The following is a 23599-nucleotide window of genomic DNA, read 5'->3' on the forward strand; positions in this document are numbered from 1 at the left end:
ATAACCAGAATCCCTGCCTGCTGGGTTCTTTCTATGCAGTGCAAAGATCTCATATGCCTTCTGATGTGAATTCACTGTTAGTAGTTCTCTCCCTTTTCCTTGCAACCTCTCTCATCTCCATGACAACCAGGTTATTATATTGTTGCTACTTGTCTACCTTTAAGAGTGAATAGTCCATATCAAGTTGTCCGGTGTTGTATTGACTAGAATGTCAATGGGTCCCATTAGGAACCATACTGGGTCCATTTTAGTACATGTAATTAGATGTAATTATCCTGACATTGTCTGCACAATTTCACTACATTAATTCCCTAAAAGGGGTAAAATCCAATTACTAGGAATGGAAACCTAGTGGGTGGGGAATTAATATACTGATTACATTGTTATTCATCATTTCCTTCCAAATTACCTTCAACTTGTATTTCCTCTTACTGTTGGCTGTTTATCCATTGGATGATGACTCTTTTAAGCAGTGGAATATTCTGTCTACTTGGATTAATTAGTGTTTTGAATGCTTGCAAGAAGGGATCCATATAACTTTGAAGTTGCCACTTAGGAAATTGTTTCACTGTTGCATCAAGCTACAGGCAAAGCATTCCGTTTGTAATCACTGGGGCGCTTGAGAGTCCTTATACTGCCTGTGATCACAAACTGAACTTTGAGAATTAACTTTAATGAAGAAACTTAAATCAGTTTTTAGATGTAGAATTAATTTGGGAGCTTTAATTAGATGTAGCACGCAACAGGAGTATTTGAATAAAGTACCTGCAATCGCAAATACTGCAGTTGTCTTTTAGGATAGAAATGGCACGTGCTGGTATGTGATAGACTCAGTGTTCTACCTTGAATCGTCTGACAACTTTCTTTATTATATCCCTCTTTCACACTTTACTTACATTTTGTAAAGTTTTTGTTGTTGCATTAATCTTAGAATAGTATTTCCTTTTTCAAAAAGTTCATTTTTTTCTTCCATTAAAAGTATTATGACAATCAACCTCCCAAATTAGGGTATTTTTGGTATCATTAGAAATAGAAAATGCTTCATAATTAGAACTAAGCAGTAAGTTTTAGATATAAGTTTAAAAGTCTAAAAGTTAAAGATGTTAACAACTCCAGTTATTTAGACTTCAGTGAACTTAATTATGCTGGGGTTTCTGTAGCTTCTATGTTTCTGATTCTATTTGTCCATAGAATATAGTGATCTTCTGCTGCTGTAGCCTATTTACTTCAAGGTTCAATGTGTTCAGAGATGCTTTTTTTGCACACCACTGATGTAACACATGGTTGTTTGAGTTACTGTCGCCTTCCTGTCAGTTTGTACCAGTCTGGCCATTCTCCTCTGAGCTCTCACATTAACAAAGCATTTTTGCCCACAGAACTGTCGCTCATGATTATTTTTCACACCATTCGCTGTAAACTCTAGATACTATTGTGCATGAAGATACCAGGAAATTAGCAATTTCTCAGATACTTGAGCCACCCTATCTTGCCCCAACTATCATTCTATGGTCAAAGTTACTTGGATCACTTTTCTTCCTTATTCTTATGTTTGATATGAACAAGAACTGAACCTCTTGACAATGTCTGCATATTTTTTTGCATTGAGTTGCTGTAATGTGATCTCCTCATTAGATATTTGCATTAATGAGCAGGTGTACAAATGTAAATAAAGTGGCCATTGAATGTACATCATTATTTTTGATGTCTTTATGAGTTTAAGCCCTTCCAAAACAGTTACTCCAATAGTATGTTTACATTAAAAATAAACTTGATTGCACTCCCCAAAACTAGTTAATTGTGACATACAATTTAGCTATGCTTTTTTACGTGCCTGTGTATCATAACCAAACATATACTTTTACCCCAGCAGATTTTGCTGAGTTGTATTTGAAATTAGATTTTTGATTCTGTAAGAATTCCAGAGAAAAAGAACACTTCTCTCATTCATTTTGAGTTTGTTCCAAGCTAAAGCCCTTTGGCAAAATCATTTGCTAACAATTCAGCTAGTTTTGACTAAAACATCCTCTTTAGAAATATTTGTTATCATTTTAAGCTCTCCCAGAAAACATAATGAATGGTAACTTCATATTAAAAGAGATTTTTTGGTTCAGATTTCTTTGATCTTCCACTTTTTCTAACTTTTGATATTTGACCTAAATATTTACAGTAATAAACCATAATAGGGGAAGGTATACTTTATGATATATGGATAATTTACTGATTTGCACCCTATCAAGACCTGAAGTGGTAAAGATACAGTAGATTACCATTATTGATATAATTTGCTCATTGCAACTGACAGACCTAACTTACACTTCCTTCATAAAACTGCTTTGAATTTTGAATTACTATAGACATTAGCCACCTACATTTTAAAGTTTTGGATGGGTCTGGAGGGTCATAAACTGAGAACGTGTATGTATGAAGTAGTTCAAGAATTACTGCAACAGGTTATAATTTGATCCAACAGCTGTCTGATTTCTAAAAAGATTGTGTATCTAGGAGTTTGAGCAAGGACTTTTTTAGTTGGCTGGTTTTGAGTGTCATTGGAACATATGTGATAATCTTGTTTTTTGGGTAATATTAAAATATAGTCCATATTTAACAATAGGAAGTTTCCAGGTTTAGGCAATGAGGTACCAAAACATTTTTCAACACAATACAGTTCTTTTACTCTGTTACTAACCCCGAGTAGTTGAAGATTATAATTGCCTTCAGAGGATCGGCAGTGCACTCACCTTCTGAGTTGTGTTTAAACAAAATGGTATCACAGCTGATATAAAAGTGGGTGTCTAAAAGTACTATTAGTAATTCCTGTAAGAAAGTATCACAAGAGTTTTTGCAGAAATAAAATGGGGTATACTTTGAGAATAGCTTTTCTGACAATAAAAAAAGCTGTACCGTCTCTTTCTTCATTCACAAATTGTGACATTAGCCTTCATTTTATTCTAATACTGAAATACTACGTTGACCAACTGTAATGAATAAAATGGTGTTACTTGCATATTGAAAGGAAAAAGTGATTTGATGTGTTGCAGATCAATGCCTTCCTAAAGCTCCTGTGACAGACAGGTTTCCTTCACAAAAACAGTTTAGAAAAGTTGTCATTTCGTATTTCCAAGTCCCACTCAGCTGATAAAGGCACACTGGGTAAAGCCACGTGCCTTTTGAGTTTTCCAACAAAGATTTTTTGGTGCTTGTGAATGACTCTGTTCAGATGAGCAAAGCCATGTTTATTGATTCACAAAATACATAATTTAAAACTACTGCTGGTGGGATTTTTGGAACCAGCAAAGCAATTTATGTGACTAAACCAGCAGTAGTTGATTCTTCTAACTAGTCAGCATTACATTCTTGTCAACTTCATTGAATAGCAAATTATTCTTTTTGTCAAATATAATCTTTCAGATGTCAAGTCTCTTGCTTAAAATGCATCAATGACTTGTCAGAATCTTTTATTATTTATTTATTTGGGGATACCACACAGAATCTGCCCTTCCAGCCCTTTGAGCCACTCCGTCCCAGCAGCCCCCAACAAACCTCATTAATGACGGGACAATTTACAAGGAATAATTGGTCTGCAAGAGGACAGTAAAAACCACTGATAGCATCATCGGGATCTCCCTGCCCCCTATTTGTGGCATTTACTGGGAGTGTTGCAGACAAAGGGCCCAAGGGCCCAAGGGCCCAAGGGCCCAAGCCCTACCGTCCATGCCACAATCTTACTGACCCACTACCATCAGGAAGGAGGTACAGGAGCATCAGGACTAGGACTGCCAGACTGGGTAACAGCTTCTTCCCTCAGGCTGTGAGACTAATGAAAACCCTGCCACCTGTAATGGTCTCATCACTAGGTCAGTGAGCTGTTTACTGTTTACCTGCACTGCACTTTACTACAGGCATTTTGAATTGTATTTTATTAATTTATTTATAGTATAGTATTTTGTTTTATGCGCTGTGTGTGTGATATGTTGTGTGGATGCACTGTAGTCTGGAGAAACAGTGTTACGTTTGGTTGTATATATGTACAGTCAGATGACAATGAACTTGAACTTGACCTACCTGATACATCTTTGGACTGGGAGGAAACTGGAGCGCCCAGGGAATATCCACGCATTCCATGGGGAGGGCATACAGACTCCTTAATGGCATTTGAATTGAACTCTGAACTCCGGAATCCTCTGAGCTGTAATAATGTCATGCTATTCAATCGAAGCAAGAGGCTGAGAGTGGAAGACTTGAAGGCATTGCAGAGAGAAGGTCGTTTTTCTTTTCTTTAACTGCTCGGGGAAAAGAGGCTAGACTGTGCAGGCACATGACGTAGCACGCCAAGGTTGAAAAGAAAGACCACCGTATATAGCAGCCATCGTTGGAGTAGACTGAGTCAGAGTGGGATGGCTTTGGCTCAATCAGGCTTCAGCGAGAAACAGGCAGAGGCGAGAGTAGGTTCCGGTAAGTTTCTGTTTTCTTTTTTTTGTTCAGACTACTGCCTGCCCTTTCCCCTTCCCTCGCCTGATGGTACCCCAATTACCTGTGCGGTGCTCCTTTGTTGTAACTGCCTCCCTGTAGCTACTATCTATAAACTCCTCATTCTCCCGAATGATCTGGAGGTCATCCAGCTCCTGCTCCTGTTCCGTGACACACTTTGTTAGGAGCTGCAGCTGGATGCAGTTCTTGCAGGTGTCGTTGTCAGGGACACCAGAGGTCTCCCTGACTTCCCACATCTTGCAAGAGGAACATTCCAACATCCTGCCTGGCATTCTCTCTACTCTAAGTGGACAAAACAAAACTTACCGGAACCTACCCTCGCCTCTGCCTGTTCATGCCGAAGCCTGTTGAACCAAAGCTGTCCCACTCTGACGATGGCCGCTGTATGTGGCGGTCTTTTATTTTAACCTTTGGCATGCTACGTCACACGACTGTGCAGTCTAGCCTCTTTTCCCTGATCAGTAAAAAAAAAAAATGGCTTCTCTCCGAGATGTCTTTCATCCTTAACTCTCAGCCGCTTGCTTTGATTTAAAAGACTGTTGGGGAAAAAAAACACATCTTAAGTGTGATTATATTCCAGAGTCTCCACCCAGGAATTGCATGATTGACAGTCATGAATACCAAGAGGAAACTACTGAAACGATGAAGGAACCCCTGAACACTGCCAGAGATAGAGGATTCAAAGGCAACACGAGTGAATCTGCAGATGCTGGAAATAAATTAAAAAACACAAAATGCTGGCAGAACTCAGCAGGCCAGACAGTATCTATGGGAGGAGGTAGTGACAATGTTTCGGCCCGAATCGTCGTCACTACCTCCTCCCATAGATGCTGTCTGGCCTGTTGAGTTCTGCCAGCATTTTGTGTTTTTTTATTTTTTTCAGAGATAGAGGATCTTCATTGCTGCCCTAAAAGCCAGTGGTATAAGTAGTTTCAGGCTGAGATACTTTTCAGGACTGGGAAGGATGGGGGAAGACACCAGAATAAGAAGATGTGAGGAGGGGAAGGAGGACAGCTAGAAGGTGAAGCCAAATGGGTGGGAAAGGTAAAGGGCTGAACAAGAAGGTATCTGATGGGAGAGGAGAGTGGACCATGGGAGAAAGGAAAAAAGGAGGGGCACCAATGGGAGGTGATAGGTGGGTGAGGAGAAGAGGTAAGAGGCCAGAGAAAAAGAGGAAAGGGAGAAGGGGAGAAATACCAGAAGGAAAAATCAATGCTCATGCCATCAGGTTGGAGGTTACCTGGAGAGAATATGAGCTCCTCCACCCTGAGAGTGGCCTCATCATGTGAAAAGAACCAAAATGACAGGATAGGAATTAGGATAGGAATTAAAATGGTTGGCCACAGGGAAATTCTGCTTCTGGCAGGTGGAGCGGAAGTGCTCGATGAAGTGGTCCCCCAATTTATGACAGGCCTCATGTAGAAGAGGCTGCATTGGGAGTACTGGGCACAATAGATGACCCGAACAGATTTGCAGGTGAAGTGTTGCCTCACTTGGGGCCTTGAATGGAGTGAGGGAGGAGGTGATGGACAGATGTGGTATTTCGGTTGCTTATAGGGATATGTGCAAGGAGGGAGATTAGTAAGGAGGAACAAATGGACAAGGGAATCATGGAGGGAGCAATCCATTTGAAATGCAGAGTGGGAGAGAGGTAAAGATGTGTTCGGTGGTAAGATCCCATTGAAGATGGCGGATGTTGCAGAGAATGATGTGTTGGATGTGGAGGCTCATGGGATGGTAGGTGAAGACAAGAGGAACGAAATCCCTGTTAGACAGCAGGAAGATGGGCTGAGAGTAGATGTCTGGTCAATGATGTAATTATAATGTTTCTGATCCTGTATAACACAGGATAGTGTGTTAAGAAATGGTCCTTAACCCACTCACTATATTCATACTATTGGGTTTAGTTTCATAGAAAATGGGGCACTGTTTGTAGAAGCTGTCTCCAGCCGTGATCGTGTCTGAAGATCTTGATGGGGGGGGGGGGGCTCCAAATTGCTCACTTTACAATGAAATGCATCTTGTGAAGCCAGCTTAGCAGGTGAGCAATATACCAAAACCTCATGAGTCAGATGCCAACAGCCTGCTTACAAATCACCTCCAATCTTTTATTTATTTTTAGTTATTTATTTTACTTGGTGATAAAGCACAGAGTCGGCCCTTCGAGACATGCAACCCCACAACCCTAATTAACCTTAACCTAATCATTGGACAGTTGACAATCACCAGTTAACCTACAAACTGATACACCTTTGGACTTTGAGAGGAAACCAGAGCACCCGGGGAAAACCCATGCATTCCACATGGAGGATGTACAGAGACTCCTTACAAAACGGTGCCGGAATTGAATTCCGAAGTCCGGAACACCCTGTGTTGTAATAGTGACATGCTAACCACTACGCTACCGTGGCACTTTTCAGTTCATCAGTCTTTCTTCCAGATAGGATAGGGCTAAATATATCTGAATTGCTTAACATGTTAACTTGAAAGTTCCATTATGTTTTAGCAGTGGTAGTCTTGTCATGTTGTCTGAAAATAAATAAATAAATAAATAAATGCTGAGGTCAGAGTCTAAGATTGATGAGTTTCTTTAATAGAATTGAATTTGCTGCTATCTTTCCCTTTGCCCTTAAAAAAAATAGACTGATCCATCAAAGACCAGCAGAGAGATTTACCTATGGATAAGCTGGTTCAAAATGTTACTATAATTAACATAAGAATAGATTCACCCATTATCTAGGCTTCCTATCTTATACACCTCTATCAAGTTGCCTGTCATCTTCCTTCACTTCAAAGAGAAAAACTCTAGCTCCTTCAACCTATCAACATAAAAAATGTTCTCTAATCCAGGTAGCATCCTGGTAACTCTCCTCTGCACCCTCTCTAAAGCTTCCACTCCCTTCTTATAATAAGACAACCAGAACTGAACACAGTTCTTCCAAGTGTGGTCGAACCAGGGTTTCATAGATCTGCAACAGTACCTCGTGGCTTTTGAACTCGGTCTCTGACCAATGAAGGCCAACGCATCATTGACCTTTTTAACCACCTTATGAACTTGTGTGGCAACTTTGAGCAATTTATGACGTGGACTCCAAGATCTATCCATTATACCACAGTGTTAAGATTCCTGACATCAAGCATGTATGCTGCTTTGAAGTCTAACCTGCATCCTTTCGATGTCCCTCAACCACCTTCTACACTATCTACAACAAAAATTACCTTGATCTCATCTGCAAACTTACTAACCCACCACTCCACTTCCTCATCAAAGTCATTTATGAAAATCACAGCAAGCAGGGGACCCAGAACAGATCCCAGTGGAATGCCACTGACCTCCAGGCAGAATACGTTCCATCTACTACCACCCTCTACCTTCTGTGGGCAAGCCAATTCTGAATCCACACAGCTAAATTTTCACGGATCTCATGCCTCCTGAATTTGTGAATGAGCCTACCATGGGAACCTTGTCAAGTTCCTTACTAAAATCCATATACATCTCGCCATTGTTCTACCTTTATCAATTTGTTTTGTCACTTCCTTGGAAAAAGTCAATCATGCACAAGTTTGAGGTGTTGCACTTTGGAAGGAAAAACCAAGGTAGAACATACAAGGTAAATGGTAGGGCACTGAGGAGTGCAGTAGAACAGAGGGATCTAGGAATACAGATACAAAATTCCCTAAAAGTGGCGTCACAGGTAGATAGGGTAGTAAAGAGAGTTTTTGGTACATTGGCCTTTATAAATCAAAGTATTGAGTATAAGAGTTAGAATGTTATGGTGAGGTTGTACAAGGCATTGGTGAGGCTGAATTTGGAGTATTATGTGCAGATTTGGTCACCAAATTACAGGAAGGATATTAATAAGGTTCAAAGAGTGCAGAGAAGGTTTACAAGGATGTTAGAGATTGAAGAGATTGGGCTTGTACACACTGGAATTGAGGAGATTGAGAGGGGATCTGATTGAAATGTTTAAGATAATTAAAGGATTTGATAGGATTGAGGCAGGAAATATGTTCCAGATGTTGGGAGAGTCCAGTACCAGAGGGCATGGATTGAGAATAAGAGGTCAGTTATTTAAAACAGAGTTGAGGGAAAAACTTCTTCTCCCAGAGAGTTGTGGAGCTGTGGAATGCACTGCCTCGGAAGACGGTAGAGGCCAATTCTCTGGATGCTTTCAAGAAGGAGCTAGATAGATATCTGATGGATAGGGGAATCAAGGGATATGGGGACAAGGCAGGGACTGGGTATTGATAGTGAATGATCAGCCATGATCTGAGAATGGCGGTGCAGAATCGAGGGGCCGAATGGTCACCTGGTCTATTTCCGACACCTCCCTCCCCTTTCTAGATCTTTCTGTTTCTATCTCTGGAGACAGCCGATAGGCTCCGACATCTACTACAAACCTACTAACTCCCACAGCTACCTAGACTATTCATCCTCCCACCCTGTCTCCTGCAAAAATGCTATCACTTTCTCTCAATTCCTCTGCCGCATCTGCTCTCAGGATGAGGCCTTTCATTCTAGGACAAAGGAGATGTCTTCCTTTTTTAAAGAAAGGGGCTTCCCTTCGTCCACTATCAACTCTGCCCTCCATCACTTCTCCCGTATTTCACGCACCTCTGCCCTCACCCCATCCCCCCACCAGCCCACCAGGGATAGTGTCCCCCTGGTCCTCACCTATCACCCTACCAGCCTACAGATCCAACGCATAATCCTCCATAATTTCCACCACCTCCTACGTGATCCCACCACCAACCACATCTTCTCCTCCCCCCCCCCCCCACTTTCGGCTTTCCGCAGGGATCGCTCCCTACGCGACTCCCTTGTCCATTCATCCCCCCCCCCACCCCATGGACCTCCCTCCGGGCACTCATCCCTGCAAACGGAAGAAGTGCTACACCTGCCCCCACACTTCTTCCCTCACCACCATCCCAGGCCCCAGACAGTCCTTTCAGGTGAGGCACCACTTCACCTGCGAGTCAACTGGGGTGATGTACTGTATCCGGTGCTCCCGATGTGGCCATTTATACATTGGGGAGATCCGCCGCAGACTGGGAGACCGTTACGCCGAACACCGGCGCTCGGTCCTCCAGCAGTGGCGGGATCTCCCTGTGGCCACACACTTCAATTCCACAGACCTCTCCCACTCCGACATGTCTGTCCATGGCCTCCTCTACCGTCAAGATGAGGCCACACGCAGGTTAATGGAGCAATACCTTATCTCCCGCCTAGGTAGCCTCCTTCCTGCTGGCATGAACATCCAACTCACTGACCTCCGTTGATACCCCTGCCCCCCACCCTTACCCCCATCCCTATCTATTATTTTAGTCTGGTTCTCTTTCTCCCTCTTTTCCCCCGTCACTATAATCTCTCCCCCCCAGCCCTACCTTTCTTTCTCATTTCCCATAATTTTCCACCTTCCCCCTAGCCCATTTCCCTCCAGCCTATCACTTCCCAGCTCTCTACTTTATCCCTCCCCCCACTTCTTATCCCCCTCCCCCTCGACCATCCCATGTTACTTCACTCCTGATGAAGGGTTTCGGCCCGAAACGTCATTATTACCTCCTCCCATAGATGCTGTCTGGCCTGCTGAGTTCTGCCAGTATTTTGTGTTTTTTTATTTATTTCCAGCATCAGCAGATTCACTCGTGTACAGTAGGGATACTGTTACTTGGCTGATATGCAGTATTCGATTTACATCAGACGTATCATTTGGTGTTCAGGACATAAAGTTCTGACTACAAGACCTTTTCCCACATCTTTACAGTATCTTCTAAGTGAGGCTTTGCAGTGTCTTTACAGACAGTGTCTTTGCATGTTTTTAAGCCGGGGTTTCTTCTTTGCCATTCTTCCATAAATACTCTGTGCAGGGCCTTAGAGATTGTGGAGCCATGAACTTTGTGCCCATTTGCAGCCACTGACTTCTGCAGCTCACTAAGAGTGACTGTTGACATCACAGTAGCCTCTCTTACAAGTGCCATTCTTCTCCTGTGACTAAGTTCAGAGGGGCAGCCTGACCTTGGCAGGGTGGCTCTGCTTTCATATTTTTTCACTTTTTCACAATGGACTGTACTAAGCTCTGAGGCATGTTCAGTACCTTTAAGATGATCTTGTACCTTTCCCAGATTTATGCTACTCCATTATCATTTCTCTGACTTGCCTTGAATGCTCTTTTGTCTTCATTTTGGTTTGGTTTGTTGAAAAACCACCATGATGTTGGAAGTGAGACATACAGAGAGAAGGAATATTTATCCTTATGAAAAGCAGGTGGTCCTCCAATTTTCTACATCAACAAATTGGGTGAGTCGGTAAGGTAATATACAATATGGCACCTGAAGAAAGTAATTGAAAGAGGATGAATACTTCTTCAGCCTCACCATTATGGTTTTCAATTTTTAGTTAATTGTTGACATGTTTGGGAATTTTTCTTTTGATTTGATATGATGCACAATGTTTTGTAGAATATCTCAAAATATCCTACTTCAATATATTTTAAATTTAGAAAAAGAGATAGTAAAATGTGAAAATAGTTGTGGGGGCTGAATACTTTTTCAAGGCACTCTGCATACTGAAGTTATGTGTGCTCAACATGCAAAATAATAGTAATAATATTGTTACCTGATTATGAAATTAAATTCGATTGATGTCAATCTGTTTGCAATCAAAGATGAATTTCACCTGTTGGGTTTCTTCCTATTGGATAGATAATTCTGTTGGAACTGAGTAGAGAACCTGAAACAGTACAAGTTAGTATGTAGCTTGTTCTAGTGTTATTTGGCGATCCCAACAAATAAGAAAAGGTTTAAAATAAAAACACAAACATTTACATCCTTATAAAAGCAGGATGTTAAACTTAAAGACTTTCTGGAATTCCACAGTTAAAATTATTGAAAGAAGTGAATGTTTCCTTTGTATTGAGCTTGTTCCACTACTAGATGGATTTGTAAGTAATACATTGTGTATCAACAATATTCTGATAAGTTGTAGTTAAAGATCCAAGGAAAGTAATTTTGTAGTAGAGCTATTTTTAACCAGAGATGCAGTTGAGAATAGGATGTAAGCCACAAAATGTTCCTTATTTTCAAATATCTCCTCCTGCTTATCCCCTTTCTATGGGTAGTTATAATTTAACTGGTTGTTGGTATATCTGGAGGGAAATCTTTGATGGCTCAACTTGCTGTTCTGATTGAAAATTTTCAAAACCTGTCTGATAAGTTTTTGAAATCTCTGGAATCATTGGCCTTTTGGATGAGGCATTGGAGACAAAAAAAAGCCCCTTAGCACAATTTTGAAGATCATGGATGTTTCCCTGGTGTTCAGGACAGTATGTATCCATCAGCCTGCATGGAAACTGTACAAACTGACTTAAAGGTTATGTATACTGTATATATTTAAAAAAAAGCTGCACCAAAAGAAAATTATTTTTTGCACAATAGCATTGGGATATCCTACATTGTGAACAACTCCAAATTCTCAGGTCCTTTCTTTACAAATACTTAAGGTTGTAATTTATGGACTATAGAGTGGAAACTATGACCCAGCTTTTGATAATATTATTTTAATACTTTCTTAACATATACAAACTTGTGTTTTGTTTTCCAGAAGCATTTTACTTGTGCCCTCATATTTCTGCTTGATAATAATGAATAAGTTTCTGATTGTATTTGATTTTGATGAAACCATCATTCAACACAACAGTGACTATGTCATCCTCAAATGTAACCCAAACCAAAGTCTTCCAGAAGAATTGCTTCAGCCCCAGGAGGAAGAATTTTGGAGAGAATATATGAACAAGGTATACCAGTATTTTGGAGAGAAGGGTGTCAAAGAAGAAACAATGAGAAAGGTTCTGGCAGAAACCCCACTTACTAAAGAGATGGTAAACCTCTTTCAGTTTCTTAAAAAGTCCTCAGATTTATTTGAATGCATTATTATTTCTGATGCCAACACGTTTTTTATCAATAGCATTCTTCAAGCAAATGGCCTATCCACTATTTTCCAGAAAATATACACAAATCCTTCATGTTTTGATAACAACAACACCTTTACAATAAGTCCCTACCACTCCCACATGTGTGAGCAGTGTCCTATTAATATGTGCAAAAGGAAAATCCTGCATGATCACTTAGTGCAACGTGCTGAAGAGGAAGTTGAATTTGAGAAAATCTTCTATGTTGGAGATGGCACCAATGATTTCTGCCCTTCTGTAGCCTTGACGCCAACTGATTTCATCTTTCCAAGGAAGAATTACCCACTGGATAGTTTGATTTCTAAAATCAAAATGACTGAACCATCTGCAATTCAAGCTCAAGTGGTTCCTTGGGAATCTGGAGAAGATATATTGCTCTTCCTTGAAGATTGCACAGGAAGATAAATATTATGCCTAGATCTTTAAAAGAGCTTCTGAAAGAATTACTGGTTTTCCGGTAGTCATTTAAAAGCTTTGTTTTGGGAAACAATATAATAAAATTGCATGATAAAGCTTACTGAAATACGTAATTTAATAATTTTCCCAGTTCAGGGTCTAATGCTATTTCCCTATGTCAACAATGCTAGTTATTTGATCAACAATCTAAAAGCCGTGATTAAACACTAACTGTGAACATCTCATGCACTTTTCTTCATAATGCAGAAAAAAGTAGTTATAAATTAGCTACTAGTTTAGCTGGGGAGAAGGGCTGTATCAGCACACAGTAGCATAAATATTTATATGTCAGTATGATTTTAGTTTTCATCAGTAAACTTTTAATTTAAAGATGAATAAATGTTCCTGTGATGTTGTCTTAACCAAACTAAATAACTCTGTTATAGCCATCTGCCGCATATCAGAGTGCTTCAGAATGCCAGCACATATCAATGTTTTATAAATTCTCTTGACATTTCTATTGGAAGTTTCCATGGAATCTTTCAGGATACAATCTTTAAACTTATGCAGGACAAAATAGAAAACAAGAAACTATTTTCCCTTGTTTCATTTCTGTAGTGCATTGACTCTAAATATAACCTTGGCAAAGGAAGCAAGTAAAAACCATGAATGTATGAAGTAGACATTTGTAAGCATCAGTGAGATATATCAAACAATTCATGCAAGGACTGGTTACCTGATGTGTATTGTATACACATCATGTGCATTAAAACTGTGATTTCCTGGTCATTCTTGTGGCATGCCTAATATGAAATGTTAATTGAGCACTTTAAAGCAGCTTTGCCCCAAGGTTGTGGATGGATACTGGGAACAGATATCCGATTACCTAAGGAATATTGAACTTCTGAGGATAGTTACTTGGGATAGGGATTACAGGGCTTGAGGACTCCCATAAATAAATAATAACATCTTTAAAATGGAGTCTTTGGTGTCACTCAAGGCCTGTATAACTGCAGTTCAGGTAGAGGTGTGCTCCTGGTCAAGCTCTGCTCCTGGGATGTGATCCACATCATTTTCTAAACCTGTATTTGCCAAAACATGATTGAAGTAACATCAAACATGTTGATGTAACTGCTGTGTGTTTATGAGCCTCTGTGCAGAAATGCATAGGGACTTCAGTAAAATCTACCAATGCATACTAGATGTATGCTTTTCTGGAATAAAACCACTGCATATTATTGCCCTTCATTGATGTCCTTATCATTATTGCCCTTCAAGATTTCCAGCATCTGCAGAATCTCTTGCAATATGACAAGTGTTGAAATTGTCAAATACAAATAATTGATTTATAGTCCTTTTCATGATTAGCTCATTTTCCTTTTCCATAATCTCAAGAACAGAGAATGGGAAAATTATATTCATTTTTTTGTTTAAAAGAAATTACTCCACAAATTTACCTGCTAATAAAAAGAATAGAAAGCAACATACAGGCTGACATTGAATTTGTTTGTTTCTAAAATGCATGAATTTTTTGCAAGTTTGACTTCCATTGATAGATGTGTATCTTGCTTACAGAGCAGGATGTAGGCAACTGAAGGAACAGGCACCATTGATGGGAGAGAAGAGGATTGGACAGGAGACAATTAGGCAATTAGACAGGAGACATGTTGCAAATTTTAGTATTTATATATACCTAAAATGCCCAATATTAGATGACTATATTTTCACATAGTTTATCACAGAGCATAAGACTGAGCTACACAAATTACTTCTAGTCAATTCCTGGTGATCTATTCTCTTTATGTCCAAGATTGCAATGATCAAAATTCTTGTTTTCTACCTCCTGATACAAAATCTGGATGTGGTTTCCCAGAAATGCTGTTCTAAATGGATCATTTCAGGGCCAAGATGAGGAAATTAGAGGCCATTTCCTTCAGATTAGCCAGATGACATTTGCTCCATCCTGTGGCGCCCTTCATGTTTCATCTAAAACTTGGAACACACTTTCATCCAAAACTTGGAAAGTGCATGTGAAAATGCATTGTATCTTGCATAAATTGCACCGGCAAAAGCAACAAAACATAAATATGCAGAACTGTGCTCCGTGCATGAAACATTCCCAGAGTTGTTTTGCCCGCTGTAGATGTCAATATGCATGCAGTAGATCAGAATCAGGCTTATTAGCATTGACATATGTTGTGAAATTTGTTGTTTTGCAGCAGCAATACATTGCAATACATAAAATTACTAATTTACAATAAGAAATGCATAACAAAAATAGTGCAAAAACAGAACAAAATAGTGAGGTAGTGTTTGTGGGTTCATGGACCATTCAGAAATACGATGGTGGAAGGTAAGAAGCTGTTCTTCAAATGTTGAATGTGCATCTTCAGGCTCCTGTGCCTCCTCCCTGATGGTGGTAATGAGAAAAGGGCACATCCTGGATGGTGAGGGTCCCCAATGATGAATGTCTGATTCTAATTCTAATCTTACTTCGTACTTTGAGAATGTAATCTGAACTATGGGAAAACTAAAGATTAAAAAGTATGTACGGTATTACCTAATAACACTTCTTCGCATGTTCAAGTTCACAAAATTAGATACAATTTTTCCTTTTTTCTTTCTTGCATGTTTATTATTTGGTTTGTCTCCATATTCTAATGAAATCTTATTGACACTTCAGTCAAAGGAATAAATTGGTATTGATTCCAGTTTTGATTTGAATTGGTGGATGAACATATTTAATTTGGTTTTGAAGCTGGAAATCTGTTAAAATCAGGCTCTGGTGCAATTTTACAGCAAGAGTGACTTAAGTTGCTAAATGTCTAAGCTGATTTTTTTTTAAAAATGTTACATTTTTGAAATTGAAAACCTATTGAAACAAAATGTGACATTTTGTCTATTCCTTTAGTGAACAAAAACAATTCATTTGAATCTAATTTTGTAGTGATTTTATCTTCATGTACTTTTGCATGGACACTTTGTAAACCCTGACTGAAATGCACTATTAGTTGATCAGATGAGCACAACATCAAAATTGCTAGCATTCCCTGGCAATGACTGTATCTGAATGTGACCACTCAGACCACTCAGACAAGAAGTGGGGAATGCCGTGGAATCATATTCAAGTGTGGTGCCTTCCAAGAGAAGATGAGAAAACATCTGTAATGAAAAACTGATAAAAAGAAAACACTTTTCTGACACTGTATGCAAGTGACCACACACAGTGTTTTATGTTCCTAGGCAAATTTTTAATTGTTTAAATATGAAGCAAAGGCATTTTAACCAGAAGATGTAATAAAGTATTGAACAAAGCTGGAATTATCTCTTTCCATGTTTGGAGCAATATGTTATTTCTGCCATTGTAATTCTGTGTAGCTTTTTGTGTGTAGACTATTTGAAATCTTATAGGGAAAAAGCATGGTGTAAAATGAGACTGATATAAATTTGTCATTAATTCATCAGATTTTAACAAATCATATTAGCACAATTTTAATTCTGATTTATGAATTTTTCAAAATTGAAACTTTTCTTTAAATATCTCAAATGATTTGGAATGACACCAATCAGGATTAGTGTTTAACATATAAATAAAAGTCTGAAATGTAAATAATATGTGAGTTTTATTTTTCTGAATATTTTTGCAACTTTTTTTCCTCCAAAATTTCCTTTCTTCCTTTTCTCATTCACACTAGTTGGACTTTAAGTGCACCTATTAACAGTGGTAGTAACATTAAATAATTGATTCTTCAGTTTTAAAAAAAAAAGCTGAACTTGTGACCTCGGATATGATTTGAGTTTTAGATGAAAATGAAAAGTGTATACTCATTGCTCGTTTTGGTTTGGAATCATTAAACCAGTTTCATTCTGAAAGCCTTGAAAATGGATTATTTGCCAGGTATGATATGCAAATGAAATACTGAAAAGACAGGGAGTTGGGATCGGAGGCGAGAGTTGATTTTGCTCGCTCACCTGTGATGGCGACTCCTCTCTGTGTGGCGCTGAGACCATGAAGACTACCCTTGGCTGCTGTGCTCCATGCCTGCTAATGTGATGAACCGATACCGAGGCTTTGGGCCTGCTCCAGTGCTGTTCCGGGGTTCAGTCTAAGGGCTCATTTTGGTTCAGAATGTTGTTTCTCACTTTGTTGTTTGCATAATTTGTGATTTCTCCTGCCCCCTTTCTCTGCACATTGGGTGTTGGTCTTTATTTTATATTGAGTTGTTTTGGGTTTCTTGCTTGTGGCTGCCTGTAAGCAAACAAATCTCAGGGTTGTATAATTGAATTTACTATTTTTCTCTGAATTGGGCCCTACAATTTCTGCACTAGCCTCCCATGAGGCCCCAGCAGACACCTTGTCCTGGGGACTGATCCACCCTAATTTGCCTCAAGACAGCAAGTACCTCCTCTTCTGTAATCCATGACCATGAGAATATCTGAAGATGCTGGAAATCCAAGCAACACACTCAAAATGCCGGAGGAATTCAGCAGACCAGATGGCATCAATGGAAAAGAGTAAACAGTTGATGTTTCAGGCTGACACCCTTCATCAGGGCTAGAGGTTCATGACCTCACTGTTGTTTTGCCTCAGTTCTATAGACTGTGTCCATCTCACAAGTAAATAGAGATGTAAAAAAATCCATTCAAGATCTTCCCTATCTCTTTTGTCTCTATGAATAGATGCCCACACCGATCCACAAGTGAACCAATTTTGTCCTTTTGCCCTTAATACATCTGTAGAAGCCCTTGGCCTTCTCCTTCACCTTGTCAACTAGAGCAACCTTCATTTAACCCTCTTTAGTGTTTTCTTGCATTTCTTCTACTCCTCAAGCACCTCATTAATTCTTTGCAGCCTATACCTGCTATGCACCTCCTTCTTCTGAACCAGGATCTCAATATCCTTAAAAACTAAGGTTTAAAATAAAAGTTTACTAATCCTGTTATCCCTGCCTTTTATTCTAACAGGAACATACAAACTCTGTACTCTCAAAATTTCACTTTTTGAAGCCTCCCACTTACCAAGCATCCTTTGCCAGATCCTTTATGATGCTGTCAAAATTGGTCTTTTTCCAAGTTGGAGTCTCAACCCGAGGACCATATTGTCTTGAAACTAATGAATTAATGATCCCTGGATCGAAAGTGCCCCCTTCCACACACATCTATCACCTGCCCTGTCTGATTCCCTAATAGGAATTCTAGTATTGCATACTCTAGTTGGGACCTCTATATACTCATTAAGGAAACTTTCCGGAACACATTTGACAAACTCGATACCATCCAGCCTTTTACAGTTTGGGAGTCCAAGTCAATATGTGGAAAGTTAAAATCACCTACTATCACAACCTTAATTTTCTCGCAACTATTCACCAGCTCTCTACAAATTTGCTCTTCTAAATCCTGACTATTGGGTGGTCTATAACATGGCCATCATTTTCTTATTCCTAAATTCCATACATAAGACATAGGTGCAGAAGTAGGCCATTCAGCCCATCGAGTCTGCTCCAACATTCCATCATGGCTGATCCCAGATCCCATTCAACTGCCTTCTTACCATATCCTTTGATGCCCTAACCAATCAGGAATCTATTAACTTTCACCTTAAATATACCCACAGACCAGAGACCCGCAGTCTCTGGTGGAGCAGTCCACAGATTTGCTACTCTATGGCTCAAACAAAAATTCCTCCTCACCTCTGATCTAAAAGTTTGCCCCTCAATTTTGAGGCTATGCCCTCTAGTTCTGGATACCTCCACCATAGGAAACGTCCTCTCCACATTCACCTTTAGTCCTTTCAACATTTGTTAGGTTTCAACAAGATCCCCACACGTTCTTGCCCACAGAAGGCAAACAGTGGTTGTAGACGGGTCATATTCTGCGTGGAGGTTGGTCACCAGTGGAGTGCCTCAGGAATCTGTTCAGGGACCCTTACTCTTAGTGATTTTTATAAATGGCCTGGATGAGGAAGTGGAGAGATGGGTTAGTAAGTTTGCTGATGACACAAAGGTTGGGTTTGGGTAATTGATCCTCCACAATATTCCGCATGGGAATTTAAACTGGAGGTGGCAGTGTTTTTTTTTAACGAGGTTGAGTTGCGAGCTCAACATCAACCCAGCATGGATGGAGAGTGCACTCGGGAACAGTCTGTCACTGGATCAAACTCAGGAACCTCTGTTCGAGCCTGGCGCTGATCTCACTGCGCCACCAGCTGACCAGGTGTTGTGGCTAGTGTGGAGGGCTGTCAGAGGTTACAATGGGACATTGATAGGATGCAAAACTGGGCTGAGAAGTGGCAGATGGAGTTCAACCCAGGTAAGTGTGAAGTGGTTCATTTTGGTAGGTCAAATATGATGGCAGAATATAGTATTAATGGTGAGACTCTTGGCAGTGTGGAGGATCAGAGGGATCTTGGGGTTGTCATGGTTTCTTGTGCCCCACAAATGACCAGGAGATGCAGAAGGTTCTTCAAGAAGTGTTAAACTTTAATTTGCAAATCAAAGCTGAGACAGTCAGTAAGCTAGTTGCTGATTGCCCACCGATCCTTGTGCATGGCATTTTTTATAGCAATCTCCTGGTTTCGTTGCATTAGCATATCCAATCGGTCTACAGTTGCGTATCACCAGTACATCAGCTCCCAACTTCCCACTATTGTTTCTACTCATTAACTTAATCATTTTCTAATATACTTTTTGGGCCACGTGTTACCTCATCCCTGGCCACAGTTATCTCTTAGCTAGCTTCTCATTACACACCATTATCTTCTTACTTGGCTACATTCTTAAGTTACTGATGTGTTCAATAGTACAGAGACAATACAGAGATTTCATTCTGGCTGATAAGTTGGATACATAGTAAGTATAAGTTAGCTACATTATCAAGGCATTGACGTGTTCAATAGTACAGAGACAACACAGAGATTTCATTCTCCTACTAAATTGGATACATACATAGCAAATAGCAAACACAAAGCTGACTACATAGTTTTGGTTACACCTCTCATTAACACACCATTATCTTCTTATTTGGCTACATTCTTAGGTCACTGATGTGTTCAATAGGACAGAGACAATACAGAGATTTCCTTCTCCTACTAAATTGGATACATACATAGCAAATACCAAGCTGACTACGTAGTTTTGGTTACACAGCAAACAATGCAACTTTATATTCCAATAGGGTTTGAGTCCATAGGACGCTCAAAGCAGCTGTGCAGGTTGACTCTGTGGTTAAGAAGCTGTACAGTGTATTGGCCTTCATCAATTATGGAATTGAATTTAGGAGCAGAGAAGTAATGTTGCAGCTATGTAGGACCCTGGACCCAGCTATGTAGGACCCACTTGGAGTACTGTGCTCAGTTCTGGTCACCTCTCTACAGAAAGGATGTGGAAACTACAGAAAGGGTGCAGAGGAGATCTACATGGATGTTGCCTGGATTGAGGAGCATGCCTTATGAGAATAGGTTGATTGAATTTAGCCTTTTCTCCTTGGAGTGACAGAGGATGAGAGGTGACCTGATAGAGGTGTATAAGATAATGAGAGGCATTGATCATGTGGATAGTCAGAGGCTTTTTCCCCCATGCCTGAAATGGTTGCCACAAGAAGACACAGAAAGGTGCTGGGGACAAGGTACAGAGGAGGTCGGGTAAGTCTTTTTACTCAGAGAGTGGTGAGTGTGTGGAATGGGCTGCTGGCAACGGTGGTGGAGGGGGATACGATAGGGTCTTTTAAGAGGCTTTCAGATAGGTAAATAGAGACATGGAGCTTAGTAAAATAGAGGGCTATAGGTAAGCCTAGTAATTTCTAAGGTAGGGACATGTTCGGCACAACTTCGTGGGCTGAAAGGCCTGTATTGTGCTGTAGGTTTTCTATGTTTCTAAATTTACCCATATAATTCCAGTCTGTCCTTTCTGAGCATTGCTGTGACATTTTCCCTGACTGGTAATGCCACCACTCTCCATTTCAAACAATGAAACCCCCAGAACGTTGAGCTGCCAGTCCTGCTACTCCTGCAATCAAGGCTTAGTCGTGGCTACAATCTTATAATTTAACATGTTGATTCATGCTCTAAACTCATCCACCTTACCTATAATGCTCCTTGTACTGAAATACACACAACTCTGAGCATTCTTCTCACCAAATACAACTTCTCAGTTTCTGCCTTTCTACATAGACATATCATCTTTCCCCACAACCACTCCACTATCTGCCCTTGTAGTATGATTCCTATACCCATGCAACCCTAATTTAAACCCTGTAGGAGCACGAGCAAACCTTTCTGAGGCACTGCCAACCTGTTGCACAATTTCTACTGATATTGTAATTGGTATATTTGTACTTAAAGAGCTTTGTTTTTCTCCATACTTCCAAATGATAAGTGACCAGTCAGTTCTTCTGACTAAGATGTACTACCTCATATTTCTGTGGAGCTGAATGAGAGGCTGAAGATCTATAGCAGCAATGGAATAGTATTCCACAATAATCTGTAATATTAAAACCCTGTCAGGACACTGAAGCCGGGACCCAATCACAGACCCAGTACTGTGCACACTGTGATATTTACTGCTTAGCAAATCCAGAGGGGCAAAAAAGTCAGTGTCAAAGTTCAGACAGAGATCAAAAATTCCAGAGAAATCCAAAAACCAGAATCAGGAAACTGACAGAGTCAATATTCAGACAGTTCAGATACAAATACTGGAAAGGCTGAGGAAAATTCATTGGCACAAGCTGGCAACAAATAGGTGAAAACACAGGACTGAGCAATAAACAGCGAGGCAGATGATAGGTGGAGCACAATGAGACACGGGTGGCAGCAACACAGGTAATAATGAGAAACAGGTGAGAGACAGAGTACTCAGTGATACAGGGGCTGGAGTAGAGTAGGAATGGGGACAGGAGCACATGGGGCATGAAAACAAACAAGAGCACATGGCAACACAAAACCACAGACTGACGGCTAGGGGGAAAGCACATAAAATGACAGAGTTCAACTGGAGGTACATAGTAACCCCCTCCTCCTGCCCCATGGACACCTCCTGGCGTCACGGCAGGTAGAGCTGGGTACTGGCAATGAAAGTCCCTGATGAGAGAAGGGTCCAGGATGTTACTGGTGGGGACCCAGCACCTCTCCTCAGGACCGTAGCCCTCCCAGTCCACAAGATACTGGAGGCCACGGCCCCGGTGACGAATGTCCAGCAGTCGACGCACCGCAAAAGCCTCTGACCTATCTATGAGCTGTGGGGGAGGGGGCGTTTGGAGACTGGACACAGAGGGTGGCTCATGAAAGGCTTGATGTGACACATGGAAGGTGGGATGAATGCGACAGAAAGTAGAGGAGAGCTTGAGATGGACGGCAGCAGGGCTGATGATTTTAGCAATGGGAAAGGGGCCATTGAAGCGAGGGGCAAGCTTGCAGGAATTCACCTTGAGGGGCAGGTCTCGGGTTGAATGCCACACATGCTGTCCCTGGCCTTGGAGCAATGGCTGTCAGCTTGACGATTGATCCTAGCAGAGGCAAGGAGAGGGCAGAGCAAGTGCACCTCCACATCCGCTGACAATGGCGGATGAATGTCTCGGCAGATGGAACACCAACCTCCTCCTCCTGGGCAGGAAACAGTGGAGGTTGGTAGCCAAGGCAGCACTCGAAAGGGGACAGACCAGTGGATGAGGATGGATGAGAGTTTATGGTGTACTCGGCCCAGGGTAGCTGCTGACTTCACGGGGAGGAGGGGTTCTGCTGAAAGGGGAGCCTGCCTCCTAGACGGCTGTTCCCCATTCTCTCGCCCGACCGGACAGTTGAGTCCTTGGCTCGATCAGTCAGAAATATTGTTGGTTGCAATTCAAAAATGCGGGTGCACTGGGAAAGAAAAGAATGGCAGGTACCAGGCTCACCTGAGTATTTTTCTGGAGGAGGCAGAAGGGGCTCTTGGACAGGAGAAGCATGCGAGGACACAGAGGGCAGGGCGGAAGATGCAGTTGCAGAATGTTGATGGGCGCTCTGGGATAGCTGGAGTGACTGAGTCTGGGCCACAAGATCGGCTACATTGGCATTAAGCAACTTCGCTGCCCTAAACACGGAGTCCAGCTGGATCTGTTGTCTCCCCAGTATCACCCCCTGTTGTTTCAGGGCAGCTCTCAGATAACTGGGGTCTGCAGGATCCATTCTGGCCAGGTTGTACTGTCAGGGACACTGGAGCAGGGACCAAATCACAGACCCAGTACTGCGCACACAGTGATATTAATTGAGAAACAAATCCCAAGGTGCAAACAAAGTCAGCGTCAAAGTTCATGCAGAGATCAAAACATCCAGAGAAATCCAAAAACCAGAATTGGGAAACAGAATCAATATTTGGACAGACAGAGTTCAGATACAAATGCTGGAAAGGCTCAGGAAAATTCACTGGCAACAAACAGGTGAAAACACAGGACTAAAATACACTGAGCAATAAACAGAGAGGCAGATGGTAGGTGGAGCACAATGAGACAGAATTGGCAGCAAAACAGGTAATAATGAGAAACAGGAGTACTCAGTAATACAGGGGCCAGAGTAGAGCAGGAGTTTCTTATTAAAACGTATAAAATTCTAAAGGGATTGGACAGGCTAGATGCAGGAAGATTGTTTCCGATGTTGGGGAAGTCCAGAAAGAGGGGTCACAGTTTAAGGATAAAGGGGAAGCCTATTAGGACCGAGATGAGGAAAAACTTCTTCACAGAGAGAGTGGTGAATCTGTGGAATTCTCTGCCACAGGAAACAG

The 23599-nt window shown here is 41.0% G+C and overlaps 1 protein-coding gene across 1 annotated transcript in view; it reads left to right on the forward strand.

Annotated features, from left to right (window-relative positions):
- LOC132384960 (phosphoethanolamine/phosphocholine phosphatase-like) overlaps positions 1-16635 on the forward strand; it is a 32631-nt gene extending 15996 nt beyond the window's left edge. The window contains exon 2 of the mRNA XM_059956652.1: positions 12089-16635. Within this exon, the coding sequence (XP_059812635.1) occupies positions 12129-12860 (732 nt within the window). The 5' untranslated portion in view covers positions 12089-12128 and the 3' untranslated portion in view covers positions 12861-16635. The remainder of the gene's footprint in view (positions 1-12088) is intronic.
- The last annotated feature ends 6964 nt before the right edge of the window (positions 16636-23599 follow it).

This window comes from Hypanus sabinus, chromosome X1 (assembly GCF_030144855.1).
Source record: "Hypanus sabinus isolate sHypSab1 chromosome X1, sHypSab1.hap1, whole genome shotgun sequence".
NCBI classification, from domain to species: Eukaryota; Metazoa; Chordata; class Chondrichthyes; order Myliobatiformes; family Dasyatidae; genus Hypanus; species Hypanus sabinus.